General features: G+C 41.5%; 1 protein-coding gene across 2 annotated transcripts in view; it reads left to right on the forward strand.

Moving 5' to 3' along the window:
• The first annotated feature begins 251 nt into the window (after nt 1-251).
• LOC120022223 (protein NDRG1-like) overlaps nt 252-23,680 on the forward strand; it is a 34,051-nt gene continuing 10,622 nt past the window's right edge. The window contains exons 1-13 of one of the 2 annotated variants that reach the window (XM_038966104.1): nt 252-360; nt 8,555-8,630; nt 9,650-9,685; nt 14,155-14,260; nt 14,624-14,744; nt 15,734-15,796; nt 16,115-16,175; nt 16,617-16,703; nt 16,936-16,980; nt 17,165-17,268; nt 20,494-20,556; nt 20,753-20,804; nt 21,148-21,195. In XM_038966104.1, the coding sequence (XP_038822032.1) occupies nt 8,574-8,630; nt 9,650-9,685; nt 14,155-14,260; nt 14,624-14,744; nt 15,734-15,796; nt 16,115-16,175; nt 16,617-16,703; nt 16,936-16,980; nt 17,165-17,268; nt 20,494-20,556; nt 20,753-20,804; nt 21,148-21,195 (843 nt within the window). In that variant the 5' untranslated portion in view covers nt 252-360; nt 8,555-8,573. Of the gene's footprint in view, nt 361-1,790; nt 1,973-8,554; nt 8,631-9,649; nt 9,686-14,154; nt 14,261-14,623; nt 14,745-15,733; nt 15,797-16,114; nt 16,176-16,616; nt 16,704-16,935; nt 16,981-17,164; nt 17,269-20,493; nt 20,557-20,752; nt 20,805-21,147; nt 21,196-23,680 lie in introns of those variants that run through there. The other variant, XM_038966103.1, reaches the window with a different exon arrangement.

A 23,680-nucleotide genomic window follows, 5' to 3' on the forward strand; every position in this document is an offset into this window, starting at 1 on the left:
CAACGCACACACACACACACACACACACACACACACACACACACACACACACACACACACACACACACACACACACACACACACACACACACACACACACACACACACACACACACACACACACACACACACACACACACAGGTCTTCTGAATGCTCTCACAAACACTGTAATCAGCCAGGTAAAAGTCCACCATTCTTATCAAGTGTTGAGACACTTTGACCCAAATACAGAGTCCTAAAACTTCTATTAGCTCAAAACTGAAATCTATTGAGAATCAGCATCATTCAACACTGAAGTTATATTTGTAGTACATAATTTATGCTGCAGACTTCTCTTTTCAATATGGCCCTGTCTCTTTGTAAGTATGTAAAACGCTGCTAATCAGAACTTCATGTAGTGAAACTTGACTTGCTGAAGTGAAAGAATGTTTTCTGTGTAGTATGACTTGAATGTGGCCGGGGGAACTACAATGTTGTTAGGAATCTATCGTCATTGGCTCTTATTCAGTTTATTGGTCTAGTACTTCGTGACTTAGTGATTAGCATAATGGTTATATTTTCTATCCAACGCGTCCATTGTATTCCACGTGTTCCTATTGAGGGCTTCACATTTACAAAACCACAGTGAAGGCATTGTATTGCCCCAGAGACTTTACACACAGACACAGTCATTCCAATTCAACAGTTTATGGATGAAACCACATTTGTGTTATTTGTCAAATAAGTGTGGATGATCGTATACACAGGATCTATCAGGACAAAGAAGCTACAAATGTTATTGACCACATACAGTGTAAATCAGTCAAGTAGAGTGCAACACTACTAATAGGTTTCAGAGCAAGTGACGTAACTGATTGAAACGCTACTAGCGCGTACCCGCTAACTAGCTAGCCATTTCACATCCGTTACAAGAGTACCTCTCCCTAGATCATGCTTGCGTCCCAATCAGCACCCTATTCCCTATGTAGTGGACTACTTCTGACCAGAGGTCAAACTGGAGTTAGTATTGGTTCTAGTATTGATTGAACAACACAGAGATAGAAAACACTATCTGCACAGGATCCCCAATATCCCATCCAGAAATGCTGAGGGAAGGGGTATGGCTTCCCTTCATACAGACTTATCTCTGGGTAGCTCTGGTCCAGGGCGTGAGTGTGTGATCCTTAGTGAAGGAACGTGCATCATTGACCTGGACCAGAGCTACTCTCTGGAGAATACAAACCCAAGGTTGCAGGCATTCTCCTGCTCCTCCTCCTCTTCCAAAGCTTAAAAGTTGCACTTTGCCGGTTGACAAAGTCATACAGAGGGAGTGAGAAATACATCCCAGACTCCCTTTCCCCTTAAAACTCAAAGCAGATTAATTAGTTTGGCATGGTCTCATATAAATACGACAGGGTTGCCAAGATTCCAGTACACACCCAGCCACTGTTTAGTGAAAGTGTACCCAAGTAATATCCCAGGAATTATCATCTAACCACAAAACATGGACTGTTGACAAATTAACAAACTTCCCCCCCCAAAAAACTCACATCAAAGTGATCCCTCTCTGATTCTAAACGCGTTGCAAAATGAGTAAATGCAATAACTGCACTACATAAATGCACAAATGTCCGGAGATATACATGTAGTTAAGAGGTGAGAAGTGAATGTACTAATACTTCACCACAACTGTGCTATTGACACACTTTAATCAGCAGTCTCTGTGTCATCCCATTTTGTCGTGCAACCGCTGTAAACAGTGTAGCTGTTTTACCAAATGCAGTGATATTGCCCAATAGCAAGTGGAGAAGGGAAAAGAGGCTGGTCTGAGGTCTTTATAAACGTCCGATACATCCGCGCTTCAATTGCACGTAGTAAATAACCAAATCTTTGTTATAGTGAAGAAATAGTACTGAGGCGATTTGCAAAGCATTTAAAGAGTGTTTAAGGACTTGTTGTGGGTGATCACCAGTGGACAATCAAGCTTTACAGGTAAGTTATTTTGCATACAATAGAACGATGAGTATGGTTATCATAATTATTATGACGTTGTAATTTCTAGACATCTTTACACTTTGTAAGTCTGCATTTTATTTTGGTTTCTGGTTTGTATAAAATCGTACTTTCATTGACTACAGTGATATCGATATTTTTCACATTTTGTATTCCTTTTATAGTATTTATTTTGATGTTATAACTTCCACTCAGTCAGATATTTGAAAGTCGAAATGTATTTTTTTTTTTAAATTGGTAGATTTAAAGGATATTACAACGCATTCCACATTAAATGCAGGTCCTAAATATATAGGTCATTTTAAAACTGTCCAGATGCTCGTGCCAGTGTAGCTGCTATTGCGTCTAAACATATTACATGCTGCTGTGCACGTGCCACGAGCACCGCTAAGCCACACAGGAAGATTGTTTGTTTACATTTTCAACAATGGAGTGGCTGCGTGACCGGATTCTGTGGACGCCTCTACCTCATAACTAAACAACCGTATACCTTCTGCTTTTGTTTGTGTAATAGTGCATGCACAAGTTTGCGTTTGTATTTTTATTAGAATGTGTAGTCAAAATACCCAGGGGTGGTTGCCTACAGTCAAGCAAGCAATTGTGGATGTGACAGCATGGGCAGAAGATGCAGAAGTGTGACATTAAGATGGCATGACAATGTGACAATATTTGTCTCTTTCATTAGGAAGTAATGTCAGTGTTCTGACTATTTCAAGATACATTTTCCAGTTTCTTATTCATGTGTTTTTTAAGAGATATAACAAGGACAGGGTCTTTCAGGATTGAGAGGATATTTTTTTCAATTATGATACATGATTTTTGTTTTCACAAGTATGCTTGGCAGCTATCACTAATGAATGTAGCTAAGTCCAAAGTAAGATGGCCTATGCAGTGAACATCTAGTAGTGAAATACCCATCCTTCATTTTCTGTAGCATCGCAAGAGATCCCCTCTCATTTGAATTGGTTCAACCTTTTGCCTTATTAGTGTATGTTTTTGTGGTACCCACAGACCAACTATATCATGTTTTAATGTCACATGCTCAAGTACAGTGAAATGCCTTTGCAGTAATCAATAACAATATAATACTAAAAATAGAAACAAAACACAGAAGATATAAAAATAAGAAGAATATGATTAAGTAAGCAAGCATACTATATACAGGGTCAGTTACAACACCATATTTACAATGTGCAGAGATACTGGATCGATAGAGGTAGATATGTATAGAGGTAAGATGACGAGGCAACAGGATATATGATTAACAAAGTAGCAGCAGCATATATGATGATTGTATGTGAGTGGGTGTAAATGTGAGTGGGTGTAAATGTGAGTGGGTGTAAATGTGAGTGGGTGTAAATGTGAGTGGGTGTAAATGTATGTGCATATTGTGTGTGTGTGTGAGAGCAAATGATGGAGTGAGTGTGTGTTGGAGTGTCAGTGTGGGTAAGTGTGTAGGGAGGGTCCTGTTAGTGTGCATGGAGACAAAAATAACTCGGATGTGTATCATCCCCCGAGTATGAGCCACGCACATACATTTTGATATCTTTTACCATTTCAAAATGTATGTCTGTAAGAGCTTAATTTAGCTAGCAGCAGCCTGCCCTACTGCTAATATTTCAGAATGAGGGGATTTGACAGATTAAATGGGCGACGAAAGATTAGGGAAGTAATCATTGTTTGTGTAGATGTAGCTGGATTGGTTTCTGGATTTAACCCATATGAAGGGAAAGGCAGAGTGGCAGTGGCCTTAATTCTAGCTATCTAAAAGGGAGACTTTGCTTCCCAATTCCAATCAGTAAGCCACAAATGGGTTTTGTGAACAAAGTAGAGGAGATTTGGTGTTTTGTAACATATAACTTACATTATCTGGTTTTAAGCAGTCGATCTCAACATGTAAGGCCTTCTCAGTCAGAAAGTGTTGAATATTTGTAACGCAGACACTTTATCCTTCCAATATTTCCTGTTTTGGATGATTGCATAAGGCAGTCTCACTTCTGCAGGCCAAGATTATTTTAGTGAATTGTCTGTTGTCCATGTCTACGCACAAATTGTAGAAGAGTGAAAGGAACTCAGGAAGCTTAGGATCTGATACGTAGCTGACCACCACACAGCTGTATCTGTGGCAATACTGTCATTGTCATATTCCCACACAGTTGGAGAGTAACTAACAAAACTATACATACCTCGGCCTAAACATCAGTGCAACAGGTAACTTCCTCAAAGCTGTAAACAATCTGAGGGCCTTCTACGCAATCAAAATTAACATGAAATTTGACATACCAATTAGGATCTGGCTAATTGCTTGAATCAGTTATAGAACCCATTGACCCTTATGGTTGTGAGGTCTGGGGTCTGCTCACCAACCAATAATTCACAAAATGGGACAAACAGCAAATTGAGACTCTGCATGCAGAATTCTGCAAAAATGTCCTCCTTGTACAACACAAAATAATGCATGCAGAGCAGAATTGGGCAGATGCCCGCTAATTATCAAAATCCAGAAAAGTGTGGTTCAATTCTCCAACCAGCTAAAAGGAAGTGATTCCCAAACCTTCCATAACAAAGCCATTACCTACAGAGAGATGGCCTGGATAAGAGTCCACTAAGCAAGCTGGTCCTGGAGCTCTGTTAACAAACAAACCACAGAGCCCGAAGACAGCAACACCATTAGACCCAACCAAATCACGAGAAAACAAAAAGATAATTACTTGACACATTGCTCAGTTTTTTTGTTAATTCTTTCCAAACTAGAATGCCATTTGGCCCTAAATGGAGAGAAGACAATGTGCACACTGGCCACACAATGAGGTAGAAATTGAGCTGCACTTCCTAACCTCCTGCCAAATGTATGACCATATTAGGGACACATATTTTCCTCAGATTACACAGATCCACAAAGAATTCGAAAACAAATCAACTGTTGATAAACTCTCATATCTACTGGGTGAAATACCACAGTGTGCCATCACAGCAGAAATATTTGTGACCTGTGTTGCCACAAGAAAAGGGCAACCAGTGAAGAACAAACAACATTGTAAATACAACCCATATTTATGTTTATTTATTTTCCGTTTTGTACTTTAACTATTTGCACATCGTTACAACACTGTATATAGCCATAATACAACATTTGAAATGTCTCTATTTCTTTGGAACTTTTGTGAGTGTAATGTTTACTGTTAATTTTATATTGTTTATTTCACTTTTGTTTATTATCTGTTTCAATTACTTTGGCAATGTAAACGTGTTTCCCATGCCAATAAAGCCCTTTGAATTGAATTAAATTGAGAGAGAGAGAGAGAGAGAGAGAGGGGCAGAGAAAGACGGAGAAAGAGAGGGGCAGAGAAAGACGGAGAGAGAGAGGGGCAGAGAAAGACGGAGAGAGAGGGGGGCAGAGAAAGACGGAGAGAGAGGGGGGCAGAGAAAGATGGAGAGAGAGGGGGGCAGAGAAAGATGGAGAGAGAGAGGGGGGCAGAGAAAGACGGAGAGAGAGAGGGGGCAGAGAAAGACGGAGAGAGAGAGGGGGGCAGAGAAAGACGGAGAGAGAGAGGGGGGCAGTGAAAGACGGAGAGAGAGGGGGGCAGAGAAAGACGGAGAGAGAGAGGGGGGCAGAGAAAGACGGAGAGAGAGAGGGGGGCAGAGAAAGACGGAGAGAGAGAGGGGGGCAGTGAAAGACGGAGAGAGAGGGGGGCAGTGAAAGACGGAGAGAGAGAGGGGGGCAGTGAAAGACGGGGAGAGAGAGGGGGGCAGTGAAAGACGGAGAGAGAGGGGGGCAGTGAAAGACGGAGAGAGAGGGGGGCAGTGAAAGCGAGAGGGATTTTGGTTTCCCAAGCCAATAAAGCCATTTTAATTGAATTGGGAGAGAATTCTGTACTTGTGAGGTGCCCCATGTGGATCTCAATGAGACATTACTGATGTCCTGAGAGGTGTTTGATACTGCCAGGTAAAAGATTAGTTTAGGGGTGTCAGAAGGGAATCTTATCTTGTAAAAATAGGTTTGCCTAGTGGCCTCAAACTACTTGCTCAGCACTTAGCCTATTTACAGGTCTGGAAACTGGTTTGGGTTTAATGTTACTTGCCTATGTTAAGTAGGATTAACCGTGTTGCTGTAAATACAAATGACTTTATTTTCTATTATCTGAATTTCCAGATTATTTATGGTTACGTAACTTCTCTCACATGCTTTCAGTTGAATTGAATGTTGGAATGTCAGTGGGAGCTGGCGGACAGTTTCTCCAACAAAGGATTTGCAGTAGAAGGCGTCCATGTTTTTCCTAAAAACCACAGAAGAAATATATTTAATATATATATATTTTTTTTTATACTCCTTTTCCTCTCTGCACTATTGTGAGGCCTGGCTGAAGTGCATCCCAAATGACTACCTATGTAGTACACTACTTTTGACCAGCACTACATAGGGAATAGGGTGTTATTTAGGACAAAGCCCTAGAGTCAGGAAGCTGTTTTGTTGAAAAGCTGGCCAGATGCCCGAAAATGAATCATTTCCTGTAGCCCTTTCATGCAGTCAGTGACCAAAAGTGCCCCTTTTAGCCTCATGAGTGGAATGTTATTAATATTTTTCATAATTTCATAATTAATAAAGATTATTGCGTTTAAAAAAATTGACACACAGTATGTCACAGTTTTGTTATATTTCAGTCTCCTCTGATGTATATAAAGTGTAATATTGGGATGCAGACTCAAAATGTAATACATTTCAATTTTATATCTGACATGGTACAGGTGTCTTCTTGTTTTGCCCATGACCATGTGTGTGAGGTGCATACTTTTGTTTCAAAGTAAATTTGTTTAAGACTACCAATAATGTTTAGCGCACTCTACAAGTTAAAGATTACCCTGTAGAGGCGCATCTGATTTGCAGTAGAAGGTTTTTCCTAAAAACCACAGAATAAATATTTCCCAGTTTAAAAAAATATATATATTTTTTTATACTCCTCTTCCTCTCTGCACTATTGTGAGGCCTGGCTGAAGTGCATCCCAAATTACTACCTATGTAGTACACTACTTTTGACCAGCAGTGCATAGGGAATAGGGTGTTATTTGGGACAAAGCCCTAGAGTCAGGAAGCTGTTTTGTTGAAAAGCTGGCCAGATGCCCGAAAATGAATCACTTCCTGTAGAGGTGCATCTGAAACCTGTAGAGGCGCATCTGAAACCTGTAGGTAGATCAGATGCAAAATATATTGTTATAGCTGAGAGCGGAAGAGACAGAGGGGGAGAGAGCAACAGCAAGAAAGAGTGAGGCAGGAAGAGGGAGAGATTTACTGAGAGGGTATGAGAGAGGATTAGTCACAGAGAATGTGTGTGAAGGGAGCTATGGAAGCTGTGACTTGTCAGTAGCTTCCTGTGAGCCGGCCAAGCCCAGTTAGCCCACCACACCACAGAGGAAGAGCCTGACTCCTGGCCTGTCCTGCCTCGGCCTGCCTGCCTGTCCTGCCTTGGCCTGCCGGACACAAAGCCCCCGTCTGTTTACCATCTGATTTGATTAGCATGCACAGCAGAGCTCCCACTCCTACCAAAATGGCATCACGATCCACAACAGCATGAACTGCAGACAGCAGCTTGATTTCGTTTCTCCCTCGCCTCTGTCGAAATAGCAAGCAGCTGGAGCGACTCTCACAAGAGTTCATTTGAGTTCATTTTGGTTTAGAATGCATTGGAAACTGTAGTTGTAGCTATAGGGCCTGGTGTACTGCTATACAGTTAAATGTAAGTATAGGAAATGTAGCGCGGTGAAAGGCGACTTTGGCTTTGTAACGCCTTTTTTAGTAATAACGTGTAATAAACTTGTAAAAAAAACAGGTAATAAACTTGTTATTAACTTGTATTGGTTGCTACAGGCTGTATCACAACCGGCTGTGATTGGGTGTCCCAGAATCGTCCAAATTTGGACGGTGTAGGCCGTCATTTTAAATAAGAATTTATTCTAATTGTACAGTCTGTTGTCATGGAAATGAAAAGGCCTTTTCTCCCTTTTGGTTGGTTGGGGTGTGTACAGATGTAGGATCTTAATTTTATCACACTTTTTAGCTGAGAATTTTCTCAGCAAACATGTTGTGTATTCAAGGTTTAAAAGCGCTTCTGAAGTTTGTAGGTTCCACTTAAAAATGTCAGACTTGATTTGCCGTAACAAAAAATTGTATCAACCCCTACAAAAAAATGTCTCTTCATTATAATCCACATAATAATTCACATTTCCTGTTGCTGCATGGCTATTTTCCTGCTGTATCAAACTGGCTCAAATTAAGATCCTACATCTGTACATATAAAATCCACATTGGAACCTGTTTAACGAGATTGTATCAGTGTTTTTCTCAGTGGTAAGTTATTATCCTAATAACATGATCTCAAAAAACGTCTCAGGATCAGAAAGGCATGTGTGTAATATGAAAATTCCTTTCATTGAAAGGTTCCAAACATGAAGGAACGCTCCACCACTGGCTGAACCAGTCCGCATGGGTCTAAATAAGTCTCTCTTTCTCCCTCTCCTCTTTCTCTCTTTCTCTTTCTCTCTCCCCCCATCCCTCTCTCCCTCCAGGTTTCCTCAATTGAAAGACATGGATGATATCCAGGTTGCGTCAAAAGCTCCCCTGCTCGTTGACAGGGAATTGCCAGTAAGTAGACACATGATTTGCTTTGCATGTATAGCCTGCGGTTTACTTGTCTGTGAAAAATGTACATTTTAGTCATTAGCAGATGCTGTTATCCAGAGCGACTTACAGTTCGTGCATTCATCTTAAGATAGCTATGTGAGACAAGAACGTATCATATCAAGTATACATTTCCTCAACAAAGTATTTATCAGCAAAGTCAGTGCTAGTAGGAAAAGACAAGTGCAATTTTTTTTTTTTTTATAACATGTCAACAACAACCCATTGCCCCCTGGCCTTTTCCCCCACTGAACTGGCATCCCAAAGCCCCTCCCTACCTGACACGGGCTGTGGTTGGCGCTAACACCACAGCACTTTACACTGTACAGTACACTACAGTCCAGGATACTACATACAGGATGCAGCCACAGAGCAGCTGCAGAAGGGGACATCTGCACTAATCCTAGAGGCTCTACCTGTCACTCTTTCTATACCTTGCCCAGTAGTACCATGTAGCTCACACTTTGTTGTTATATGACAGCTGAACTCCATAGATGAATTATGTCTGTTTAGCATGTCAGGAATTGTCTGAAATATGTACACAGTACAATGAAACTGGTCCTTATGGATACATAAATTAATTTGTCACTTTCTTTATATTTAAAACATAATTCAGCCCAAAGGACAATTATTGTCTTTGTTATCATATCTTAATTGCTTAATTTAAAGGGATACTTTGGGATTTTTGCAGTATGAAGGAAGTTAGAGGTAGTTTTGCAAGGCAATGCTAACTAGCACAATGACTGGAAGTCTATGGTATCTACTCGCATGCTAGCAGTTACCATAGACTTCCAGTCATTGTGCTAACCCTAGTTAGCAATTGTGCTAACACTAGTTAGCAACTTCCTTCAAACTGCACACAGAGACATAAAAATGGTATTCACAAGTTGATCTTACTTGGGATGTAGATAAAGAGCTTCATTCAACAAATCCTGAAGTATCCCTTCAACTTTATATAACCGTTCTGTTTCTGTCATTTCTAGGGGTTGAGAGAGGCTGTAGCACAACTTGTGATAAAGGTATGTCCCTATGGTCCACACTTAGATATCCATAAAAATTCACACATGATGCACTTGTTTCAGTGTAGCGCCTACTCTCAATGAGTTTCCACGTGGATTAGGTTATGATATTTCAGTATTATTTAGCCCCATCTGGTGGGCAATGATTTATATATCATCTTGCAGCACTTGGTGCCCCTTAGCGTTTTGTGGTGGAAGATTTGCCCACATTTTGGGCTCTTTGATACTAAGAGATGACCACACCCTTTGTGTAATCTGAAGTGGAAAAAGTATGGCCTGCTGTAATATTAGTTTGTGTGACTATCTGTTGACTTGACATACAGTTGAAGTCGGAAGTTTACATACACTTAAGTTGGTGTCATTAAAACTCATTTTTCAACCACTCCACAAATGTCTTGTTAACAAACTATAGTTTTGGCAAGTCAGTTAGGACATCTACTTTGTGCATGATACAAGTAATTTTTCCAACAATTGTTTACAGACAGATTATTTCACTTATAATTCACTGTATCGCAAGTCCAGTGGGTCAGAAGTTTACATACACTAAGTTGACTGTGCCTTTAAACAGCTTGGAAATTCCAGAAAATTGTGGCTTTAGAAGCTTCTGATAGGCTAATTGACATCATTTGAGTCAATTGGAGGTGTACCTGTGGATGTATTTCAAGGCTACCTTCAAACTCAGTGCCTCTTTGCTTGACATCATGGGAAATTAAAAAAAATCAGCCAAGACCTCAGAAACAAAAGTGTAGACCTCCAAGTCTGGTTCATCCTTGGGAGTAATTTCCAAACGCCTGACGGTACCACGTTCCTCTGTACAAACAATAGTACGCAAGTATAAACACCATGGGACCACGCAGCCGTCATACCGCTCAGGAAGGAGACGAGTTCGGTCTCCTAGAGATTAATGTACTTTGGTGCAAAAAGTGCAAATCAATCCCAGAACAACAGCAAAGGACCTTGTGAAGATGCTGGGGGAAACAGGTACAAAAGTATCTATATCCACAGTAAAACGAGTCCTATATCGACATTACCTGAAAGGCCGCTCATCAAGGAAGAAGCCACTGCTCCAAAACCGCCATAAAATGCCAGACTATGGTTTGCAACTGCACATGGGGACCAAGATCGTACTTTTTGGAGAAATGTCCTCTGGTCTGATGAAACAAAAATAGAATTGTTTGGTCATAATGACCATCGTTACGTTTGGAGGAAAAAGGGGGAGGCTTGCAAGCCCGAAAAACACCATCCCAACCGTGAAGCACGGGGGTGGCAGCATCATGTTGTGGGGGTGCTTTGCTGCAGGAGGGACTGGTGCACTTCACAAAATAGATGGCATCATGAGGAAAGAAAATGATGTGGATATATTGAAGCAACATCTCAAGACATCAGTCAGGATGTTAAAGCTTGGTCGCAAATGGGTCTTCCAAATGGACCCAAGCCTACTTCCAAAGTTGTGGCAAAATGGCTTAAGGACAACAAAGTCAAGGTATTGGAGTGGCCATCACAAAGCCCTGACCTCAATCCTATAGAAAATGTATGGGCAGAACTGAAAAAGCGTGTGAGAGCAAGGAGGCCTACAAACCTGACTCAGTTACACCAGCTCTGTCAGGAGGAATGGGCCAATATTCCCACAACTTATTGTAGGAAGCTTGTGGAAGGCTACCTGAAATGTTTGACCCAAGTTAAACAATTTAAAGGCAATGCTACCAAATACTAATTGAGTGTATGTAAACTTCTGACCTACTGGGAATGTCATGAAAGAAATAAAAGCTGAAATAGAATGATTTATCTACTATTATTCTGACATTTCACATTCTTAAAATAAAGTGGTGATCCTAACTTACCTAAGACAGGGAATTGTTGCTAGGATTAAATGTTAGGAATTGTGAAACTGAGTTTTAATGTATTTGGCTAAGGTGTATGTGAACTTCCAACTTCAACTGTACAGCATACTGTACCAACTACGTACATTCAGGACCTTGGATAGCACCACATGGAAACCACTACCTAACAATCATGCTTAACTTGTTGAACTGCCTTTACAAATAGCCTATCCACGTCCCAATATATCTGATTCATACCTCTCAACCTGAGAGTCAAACAGCTTTTCCTTCTAGAGTGTTATCAACGAGGCCAGTAGAGGTATGCTCCCTGCAGCTAACCATCTCGTGCTAACCGACCCTCACGACGGCTAGGATTAGTCAACTCAGGTTTCCAGGGCAACGTTCAAAATCGCCTTGTGTCTTGGAGCCCTAGTGACGTAGGTAGAGGGACACTTCATCCATCTGTCCCGTTCCGAGGCTGCCTTCAGACACACTAGGTCCACACGTATCCCTCCTCCTTCCTCCTCTCCCCCGGCCTCGTCTGGGATTAGCTCAGCATGTGTCTGCATTCAAACGGCCGCTAATTTAGCCCTGGCTACCTAGGTGGCACTGCCGTCAGTTGTTTACCTCTAGTCATGTAAACAGGTTATGTGAATGTTCTTACTGGAGGGAAGCCTTGGTTGAACTGGATTCAGTTATGTAATTGACTCTTATTACATTCCAAATGACACCCTATTCCTGATGTGGTGTATTACTTTGGACCAGGGCCCTAGAAATCTTGTCAAAAGCTGTGCAATAGGGGTGCCATTAGGGTTTTGACTTTTCCCCTGACCTTCTATACTACACCTAACCTCCCTCCTAAGGGTCTCAAACTGGATCTAACTACCTTTCTTGTAAGAGTTTTGGTCAGTGTATGGGGTTTATGACATAAAGTAATTTATCCAGAGTGACTTTCAGGAGCAATTAGGGTTAAGTGCCTTGCTTGATGGCACAGATCTTTCACCTAGTTGGCTCAGGGATTCAAACCAGAGACCTTTCGGTCACTGGCCCCACCATTCTTAACCACTAGGCTACCGGCCACCTATGAAGTTGAACCTTTACACAATGCCTCAAACAAAATTCCCCCTAGGGGCCAATCGTCTCTGATCTTCTGGAGTAGTAGTATAAAGATGGTTCTCCCTCGTTGATAATGGTGGATTGCTATCCCAGATTATTGTGAAATAGACCAATAAGACAAGATATGTATCCCATAACGATCCTGAGTTAGTCATTTTCAATCTATTGAAACATTACCACATAGACAGACTTAACATACTATGACTTTATACACTATAAAGGCTTCAGACATGCTTATGAAAAGTAATAATTGATTATATTGCTAGTGTTGCCAGTGCTATTTTGTCACTTTCTTGACCGCCTGATGTGTTGACAAATTAGGAGATTTTGACAAACGGGGTTAAAGGTTAATCATTGCTCTTGTATATTCCCATTGATCTGATTGCTTGCTTGCTCTTCACTTTGCACTACTCTTCACTAAATATCCCATGCTGCCCCACTGTCTGACATTGTGCTGATCCAATTTAAGGATCTCTTCAGCTAGAATTAGCTTGTTTTGACCACCGTGCAAAGCACCATGGGAGGCCAGGTCTTATGCAGAGTAGTAAGTACCAGGGGTATAAAACACAACCCACAGGCAAGTCCCCTCATAAGCACCTTTACAGAAGCTTACCACCAATTCGACCTATAGCTCAGAACATTACATCCGTTCACAGTTCACTACTCCCTACGAGTGACCAAAAAGGCACTAGGAAACATGGTTCTTGAGGGGGATTCGGACATGGAGTGTGTTATGGCTGAGATTGAAACCTCTGTGAGTACTATTGGGTCTCTCTGTCTATAGTTGATAGTGTGCTTTGATGGATAGTCTTGGGCTTGTTTACCTTCTGTAGCTTTTTGTCTGTTTATACCTTTGTGGGATTGAAATGAAGAGAAAATCTCAGACTGTGATAAATATTGTGGATTAATGGTCCCTTTGAAGTAATATGCATCAGTCAGAAATCATGATGTTGGATTAAATATAGTTGATTATTTGAAGCGTTATAGCCAGACGCTCTGGCTGACGACTTCTGGAGAAACGGAACATACTGAAAGAACTAGATGCAGAAAGGCTAACTTCTTTTGCATGAGCCAATGGTCTGATTCACAGAAGGTTGGATACATGTGTTTTGTTTTGAATGGCTCTTACTGATGAAGCATTTACATTTTGGTCATTTAGCATTTGCTCTTATTCAGAAGGACTTAAAGTGGGTGGATGTATTCTGATTACAATGTTTTGAGTATTGGAGATAAAACACATACAGATCAAAGTAAAAAAATTAAATAAAGTTTTCTCTACACTGCCATCTTCAGGGCTCACCACATGAGCTATAGGCTGTATTGGTGCGTTTGAACAGTGTTCTGGAAAACCATTCTCTGCTAAGCATGGATACCTTGGTGCAGTTCAACTCAGTTTCGCTTAGGGTTTACCTTGTCCAGGTTGGGTAGAGTTCTTCAATAATGTTTATTTTTGCTATGGATAATATTTTCTTAGAAAGTTGACTGAGTTCTGTGGTACCCCTATTTGCTAACCGTGGTTTATTCCATCTTTAGGAGCACGATGTAGAGACTCCCCATGGAAGGATCCACTGCACCATGAAGGGGGTGCCCAAAGGAGACCGCCCCGTCATCCTCACCTTCCATGACATTGGACTGAACCGTAAGCCTCAAACGCTTAATTCATCTCATAATATTTAATGTCACCCCCAATGTGAGTCTAAAGCTCCCATGCACTTTGGTTTTACTGCCTTCATTGTGAATGAGAACGTCTGTTTGTTGATTGTAACGGCTGGTCAACGACAGTTAATTTACTTAGCTTGAGTCAATTGTTGTAAAAGAGAATTGGTTCTCTTTATTGGCTAAATAATGGTAAATGGAATAGATGTATCTATTCCTTAGCATTATCTAACGTTGAGAAGAAACACTCAATGGTCACCATGTCACCGTGTTCGAAATCTGACATCTACAAATCATGTGAGACCTCATCACTAACATCTTGTACCTGCCCTCCATGTTGTTTCAGACAAGACGTGCTTTGACTCCATGTTCCAACATGAGGACATGCAGGAGATCATGCAGCACTTTGCTGTGTGCCATGTCGATGCCCCTGGACAGCACGAGGGGGCCAACACCTTCTCTACCGGGTGAGTCCAGTCGCCTAGCATCATCTCACAGTACTATCCAATCAACAAAAAAATCTGAGGGGAAATATAGAGGAGAGAATGGACCGGAATCGAACCCACCGTTAAACCACCCTAGGCCACGCCACACCTCGCCTTAGCACCAAATGTAGGTCAGCCTGCCTGTCTGTTTGCCAGCCCTTTCCATCTGTTTGCCAGAGAATCTAGATCAGGGAAGGGCAACTGGTGGCTCCATGCTTCCTTTTGAAGATCCCCAGATCAATTATTACTATATGTATTTTTTTACTCAGTCGGGGTCTTACTGTTGTGAGTTAGAATAGTAGAGTACACAAGGTGCAATTTCGAAATTTGGTTGTACGTTTTTAGATTGCTAAGTTAGTTTTGCGTCCAGCTATCGAAACTTGTTATTATGGTCGAATTTCCGTCCGTGGGGCCCCATTTGATTTTCTTATACAGTCTCAGTCAGATATATCAACAACTGCAAACATTTCTCTCATTTTTAGAATTGCATGAAATTAGTTATAATATTGCAAAATCTTCTCTCCGCCCCATGCTAAAATGTGTAGAATTGCAGCAACTTGCTTTAAAACAGCAACATTTTCTCTACGCACCATGGAAAAATGTGAATTGCACAACATTAACTCTAAAATGTAAAAAGAAAATGACACAGACCTGCGAGCAACTGCAGCCCCGTATGATGAGTTCAGATTATTTGTGGCCCCCATCAAAGTTCTTTATTGTTGATCTAGATTATTTTTGTGACACATTTATACTCTCTTGATAAATCATTAGCTTGGTTTACACTGCTTGTTTTTACCTGAATGCTTTGACACTTCACTTGAATAGGAGAGATATTCAAAGTGAAAAACAGATATCAGAATCCAGTATAAGGCCATTGATGGAATAGAGAGATGGAGGGCTGTGATAAGATACATTGTAAAGTGTTGATAATTGAAGTACTTTACCCCTGACGGTTGTTGTTTTCTCTCCAGGTACGAGTACCCCTCCATGGATCTGCTGTCTGAGTCTCTCCCCCTGGTCCTCAAGCATTTTGGGTAAGTCCAAAGAAGGACTTTATACGATTTTGAAATTGATCAGATAATTTCATTATGCAATGTATTTCTCCTCATACATTTGAACCCAGTCCATAGGGTTTACACTGCTGACCGTTCAGGATTCATATACATAAAAAAGCGTCTCAGATTAGAGCTGCTGTTTTGCCCTGTAGATCATGATGACTAAGACTGATCCTAGATCTGCACTCCTACTCTGAGATGCTTTATGAATACAGACCATGGTGTATTAGACCTGCATCCATTTTGGATCAAAAAAGAGATTCTGATGATATTCTCTTTGTTTGTTGTTAACCACAGTCTGAAGAGCGTCATTGGAATGGCCGTCGGAGCTGGAGCCTACATCCTTGCAAGATTCGCTGTGAGTTTGATATCCTTCTCCCTCCTTCCTTATTTCCCCTTTCAATCATGCTTAAGTTTGCTTCATTATGAAGAGTTTTAATCAAACCGGGATTAGAACCGAGATCAATGTTTCCAGTGATGCTGTGCTGATTTTGGCAGTTCACTCCTGCTTATTGCTTTAGCCTGCTGCTTGCTGAGAGTCTGTGGAATGTTCTAGACTGGCTCTGCACCAAAACACCCGGCTCTGTGGGGTCTCACTGTGCTGATACCCAGCAATGGAGGAATACAAAGGACGTTTTAACTCCTAACTGACCCACATCTGACCTCTCTCTGTAATGAAACGTTGAGGTTTCAATGAGTATAGTGAATAAAATCGACCCCTTTGAAGTTTCAACGAGTACTTTTAACAATATTTTCACCATTAAGAAGTCAGTGACCGAATGTTTGTTTCTGTTTTTAGTTGGACTACCCCACGTTGGTGGAAGGCCTGGTTCTGATTAATATCAACCCCTGTGCTGAGGGGTGGATGGACTGGGCTGCAAACAAGGTATTATACATCTCCTAAAGTCCACAGATCCACAACAATCAATCAACTTTGATTTTATAAAGCCGTTTTTACATTGTCAACAGTTGTCATAAAATCACAAAAGTCCCACCCTCCCAATCAGCTTGGGACATTCTCTACCCATTTCAACAAAGCATCACATAACTATGTATGTGTATACAGCATATGATTGATCGTTGCTGTGATATAAATCTGCTTTTTAATCTCTTTTCAGGTCACTCCTTTGCCTGACATGCTCATCGGCCATCTCTTTGGAAAGGTAAGCAGTGAGCCCCCAGATAGAGACAGTGGTTGAAACTGCAAATCACGTCAACATAATCCCACTGAATCTATTCTAATTGTCGGCTACATAGATATAAGACAGTTCACAGCTGGCTTAGAATGTTCAGTACTGTGTCACTAGATCACAGAGTCTGAGGAGGTGTTTATTTTTGTCTCTGTAGGAGGAAATCTCCAACAACCATGACCTTATCGCCACCTACCGCCATCACATCATGAATGACATGAACCAGTACAACCTGCAACACTTTGTTAAAGCTTACAACAGGTAAATAAATGACAAAACATTTATTTTTACTGCTCTAATTATTTTGTAAACCAGTTTATAATAACAATAATGCACCTCTGGGGTTTGTGGTATATTGCCAATATACCACGGCTAAGGGCTGTGTCCAGGCACTCAGCGTTGCGTCGTGCTTATGAACAGGACTTAGCCGTGGTATATTGGCCATATACCACACCTCCTCAAGCCTTATTGCTTAAGAATACCATGAGCATACGTTGACTACTCATCAACATAATAGAAAAGCAAAAGGCACCAATTACAAAGATTTTACTGAGTTACAGTTCATATAAGGACGTCAGTCAATTGAAATAAATGTTTTAGGCCTAATCAATGGATTTCACATGACTGGGAATACAGATATGTTGGTCACAGATAACTTAAAGAAAAAGTAGGGGTGTGGATCAGAAAAACAGTCAGTATCTGGTGTGACCACCATTTGCCTCATGCAGTGCGACATATCTCCTTCACATAGAGTTAGTTGATTGGGCTGTTGATTGTGGAATGATGTCCCACTTCTCTTAAATGGCTGTGGGATGTTGCTGGATGTTGACGGGAAGTGGAACACAGTGTCGTACACTTCGAACCAGAGCATCCCAAACATGCTCAATGGGTGACATGTCTGGTGAGTATGCAGGCCATGGAAGAACTGGGACATTTTCAGCTCCAAGAATTATGTACAAATTCTTGCGACATGGGGCCGTGCATTTATCATGCTGAAACATGAGGATATGGCGGCCAATGAATGGCATGACAATGGGCCTCAGGATCTCGTCACGGTGACTATGTGCATTCAAATGGCCATCAATAAAATGCAATTGTGTTTGTTGTTCGTAGCTTATGCCTGCCCCATACCATAACCCCACCACCACCATGGGGCACTCTGTTCACAACGTTGACATCATCAAACCACTCACCCACATGACGCCATACACCATGTCTGCCATCTGCCCAGTATAGTTGAAACTGGGATTTATCCGTGAAGAGTGCACTTCTCCTGCGTACCAGTGGCCATCAAAGGTGAGCATTTGCCCTCTGAAGTCGGTTATGACGCCGAACTGCATTCAGTTCAAGACCCTGGTGAGGACAACAAGCAAGCAGATGCGCTTCCTTGAAGGTTTCTGACAGTTTGTGCAGAAATTCTTCAGTTGTGCAAAGTTTGATCAGCTGTATGGGTGGCTGGTTTCAGACGATCCTGCAGGTGAAGAAGCCGGATGTGGAGGTCCTGGGCTGGTGTGGCTACACGTCGTCTGCGTTTGTGAGGAAGATTGGACGTACTGCCAAATTCTCTAAAACAATGTTTTATGGTAGAGAAATTAACATTAAATTCTCTGGCAACAGCTCTGGTGGACATTCCTGCAGTCAGCATGCCAATTGCACGCTCCCTCAACTTGAGACATCTGTGGCATTGTGTTGTGTGACAGCACTTTACATGTTGCCTTTTATATTTTTGTTCAGTGTATATTTTATATACATACTCAAGTCTTCAAAGTCTCCCAGAGTACACTGAACATATATATGATCTATGTATTTCTAATATATTCAATGTCTCATGTGTTTAATAGTATATTTATTATATTTGTAATATACACTGCTCAAAAAAATAAAAGGAACACTTAAACAACACAATGTAACTCCAAGTCAATCACACTTCTATGAAATCAAACTGTCCACTTAGGAAGCAACACTGATTGACAATAAATTGCACATGCTGTTGTGCAAATGGAATAGACAAAAGGTGGAAATTATAGGCAATTAGCAAGACACCCCCAATAAAGGAGTGATTCTGCAGGTGGTGACCACAGACCACTTCTCAGTTCCTATGCTTCCTGGCTGATGTTTTGGTCACTTTTGAATGCTGGCGGTGCCCTCACTCTAGTGGTAGCATGAGACGGAGTCTACAACCCACACAAGTGGCTCAGGTAGTGCAGCTCATCCAGGATGGCACATCAATGCGAGCTGTGGCAAGAAGGTTTGCTGTGTCTGTCAGCGTAGTGTCCAGAGCATGGAGGCGCTACCAGGAGACAGGCCAGTACATCAGGAGACGTGGAGGAGGCCGTAGGAGGGCAACAACCCAGCAGCAGGACCGCTACCTCCGCCTTTGTGCAAGGAGGAGCACTGCCAGAGCCCTGCAAAATGACCTCCACCAGGCCACAAATGTGCATGTGTCTGCTCAAACGGTCAGAAACAGACTCCATGAGGGTGGTATGATGGCCCGACGTCCACAGGTGGGGGTTGTGCTTACAGCCCAACACCGTGCAGGACGTTTGGCATTTGCCAGAGAACACCAATATTGGCAAATTCGCCACTGGCGCCCTGTGCTCTTCACAGATGACAGCAGGTTCACACTGAGCACATGAGCACATGTGACAGACGTGACAGAGTCTGGAGACGCCGTGGAGAACGTTCTGCTGCCTGCAACATCCTCCAGCATGACCGGTTTGGCGGTGGGTCAGTCATGGTGTGGGGTGGCATTTCTTTGTGGGGCCGCACAGCCCTCCATGTGCTCGCCAGAGGTAGCCTGACTGCCATTAGGTACCGAGATGAGATCCTCAGAGCCCTTGTGAGACCATATGCTGACACATGCACATTTGTGGCCTGCTGGAGTTCATTTTGCAGGGCTCTGGCAGTGCTACTCTTTGCACAAAGGCGGAGGTAGCGGTCCTGCTCCTGGGTTGTTGCCCTCCTACGGCCTCCTCCACGTCTCCTGATGTACTGGCCTGTCTCCTGGTAGCGCCTCCATGCTCTGGACACTACGCTGACAGACACAGCAAACCTTCTTGCCACAGCTCGCATTGATGTGCCATCCTGGATGAGCTGCACTACCTGAGCCACTTGTGTGGGTTGTAGACTCCGTCTCATGCTACCACTAGAGTGAGGGCACCACTAGCATTCAAAAGTGACCAAAACATCAGCCAGGAAGCATAGGAACTGAGAAGTGGTCTGTGGTCACCACCTGCAGAATCACTCCTTTATTGGGGGTGTCTTGCTAATTGCCTATAATTTCCACCTTTTGTCTATTCCATTTGCACAACAGCATGTGCAATTTATTGTCAATCAGTGTTGCTTACTAAGTGGACAGTTTGATTTCACAGAAGTGTGATTGACTTGGAGTTACATTGTGTTGTTTAAGTGTTCCCTTTATTTTTTTGAGCAGTGTATGTATGTTAATTTTGTGCCTCACTGATATCCCACCTTTTCCCATCCCAGCCGGCGGGATCTGGAGATTGAGAGGCCCATTCCTGGTGGAAAAGTCACCGTCAGAACCCTGACGTGAGTTCCAAACCTTCTGACTTTCACCATACCTCAATCACCTCACATGGCATATTGCTAGAGCCCTGAGTTTTCCCTGACCTGGAAACTCTGGGCCCTAGTTATAGCCTGGTCACATAGTCGAGGAAACACTTGGCCCTGTAATCCTCTAACCCAACAGGTTGAAATTTGTTTCAATTCCTGTTATTGCTCTCAGGTGTCCTTCTCTGTTGGTGGTAGGAGACAGCTCTCCGGCCGTTGACGCTGTGGTAAGTTCAAGTACACACTCTGTAATCCTAAATGTCATAAACAAATCATTAACGATAATGCCTCTTGTCCTCATTCCCGGTCCCTAGGAACATGTGTTGATGCATTGAACATTCGCCTAAGTTAACAGGAGATTTTTAAAGATTAACAATGGAAGGTTAAAAATGTCGTTTATGATTAAAATATGGGACAAAATAGGGAAAGAAGTCAAACACAACTAAAACAATTCTAGCAATGAAATATTACTCCCCCAATTCCTTTAATTTGACTACCTATTTATTTCTCTACTATGGTAAATGAATGATATTTAGTCGCTAAATTAGACTCTGTACTTTGCGTCCACAGGTGGAGTGCAATACTAAGCTGGACCCGACAAAGACCACACTGCTGAAGGTGAGTGGCCTCCAACAATCTCCCTCCTGCTGCTCATAACAGATCTGATCATGGAAAGACGATCACTGATAAGCTTCCAGTAGCTCAGTAATGACCTGGTGATTGATTTGCTAGCCTTGCCACAGGCCGAGGCTACTGCTGCTGTACCCAGCCTCCAGGGTCCTGTTCATTAGGCATGTAATATAATACGTTTCGCAACGGAAAACAAAAACTTGCATTATTTATTGCACGAAGTCCAGCTAGAGGCCTCCCTGTTTGAGTTTGTTTACCTCTGTTTGATTCCTGATGAACATGACCCATATCACAATTCTTCCTGTTTGACCTACTACTTAGGCTTACCTATGAAATGCATGACCCCGGCTGTGACCAAATGGGCACGTCATACCAACATTAACTGTTAACTGTCCAGAGGCTAAGGGAAATGGTCACTTGTTGTTAATGGACACGTGTTGTTAATGTTAATGGACACGTGATGTTAATGGACACGTGTTGTTAATGTTAATGGACACGTGTTGTTAATGGACACGTGTTGTTAATGTTAATGGACACGTGATGTTAATGTTAATGGACACGTGTTGTTAATGGACACGTGTTGTTAATGTTAATGGATATGTGATGTTAATGTTAATGGACACGTGATGTTAATGGACACGTGATGTTAATGTTAATGGACACGTGATGTTAATGTTAATGGACACGTGTTGTTAATGTTAATGGATATGTGATGTTAATGTTAATGGACACGTGTTGTTAATGGACACGTGATGTTAATGTTAATGGACACGTGATGTTAATGTTAATGGACACGCGATGTTAATGTTAATGGACACGCGATGTTAATGGACACGCGATGTTAATGGACACGTGATGTTAATGTTAATGGACACGTGATGTTAATGGACACGTGTTGTTAATGTTAATGGACACGTGATGTTAATGTTAATGGACACGTGATGTTAATGTTAATGGACACGTGATGTTAATGGACACGTGTTGTTAATGTTAATGGACACGTGATGTTAATGGACAGGTGATGTTAATGTTAATGGACACGTGATGTTAATGTTAATGGACACGTGATGTTAATGTTAATGGACACGTGATGTTAATGTTAATGGACACGTGTTGTTAATGTTAATGGACACGTGATGTTAATGTTAATGGACACGTGATGTTAATGGACACGTGATGTTAATGTTAATGGACACGTGATGTTAATGTTAATGGACACGTGATGTTAATGGACACGTGTTGTTAATGTTAATGGACACGTGATGTTAATGGACAGGTGATGTTAATGTTAATGGACACGTGATGTTAATGTTAATGGACACGTGATGTTAATGTTAATGGACACGTGATGTTAATGTTAATGGACACGTGTTGTTAATGTTAATGGACACGTGATGTTAATGTTAATGGACACGTGATGTTAATGGACACGTGATGTTAATGTTAATGGACACGTGATGTTAATGTTAATGGACACGTGATGTTAATGTTAATGGACACGTGATGTTAATGTTAATGGACACGTGATGTTAATGTTAATGGACATGTGATGTTAATGTTAATGGACACGTGTTGTTAATGTTAATGGACACGTGATGTTAATGTTAATGGACACGTGTTGTTAATGTTAATGGACACGTGATGTTAATGTTAATGGACACGTGATGTTAATGGACACGTGATGTTAATGTTAATGGACACGTGATGTTAATGGACACGTGATGTTAATGTTAATGGACACGTGATGTTAATGGACACATGATGTTAATGTTAATGGACACGTGATGTTAATGTTAATGGACACGTGATGTTAATGGACACGTGATGTTAATGTTAATGGACACGTGATGTTAATGGACAGGTGATGTTAATGTTAATGGACACGTGATGTTAATGTTAATGGACACGTGATGTTAATGTTAATGGACACGTGATGTTAATGTTAATGGACACGTGTTGTTAATGTTAATGGACACGTGATGTTAATGTTAATGGACACGTGATGTTAATGGACACGTGATGTTAATGTTAATGGACACGTGATGTTAATGTTAATGGACACGTGATGTTAATGGACACGTGTTGTTAATGTTAATGGACACGTGATGTTAATGGACAGGTGATGTTAATGTTAATGGACACGTGATGTTAATGTTAATGGACACGTGATGTTAATGTTAATGGACACGTGATGTTAATGTTAATGGACACGTGTTGTTAATGTTAATGGACACGTGATGTTAATGTTAATGGACACGTGATGTTAATGGACACGTGATGTTAATGTTAATGGACACGTGATGTTAATGTTAATGGACACGTGATGTTAATGTTAATGGACACGTGATGTTAATGTTAATGGACATGTGATGTTAATGTTAATGGACACGTGTTGTTAATGTTAATGGACACGTGATGTTAATGTTAATGGACACGTGATGTTAATGGACACGTGATGTTAATGTTAATGGAC

The sequence above is a fragment of the Salvelinus namaycush genome, chromosome 27 (genome assembly GCF_016432855.1).
Source record: "Salvelinus namaycush isolate Seneca chromosome 27, SaNama_1.0, whole genome shotgun sequence".
NCBI lineage: Eukaryota > Metazoa > Chordata > Actinopteri > Salmoniformes > Salmonidae > Salvelinus > Salvelinus namaycush.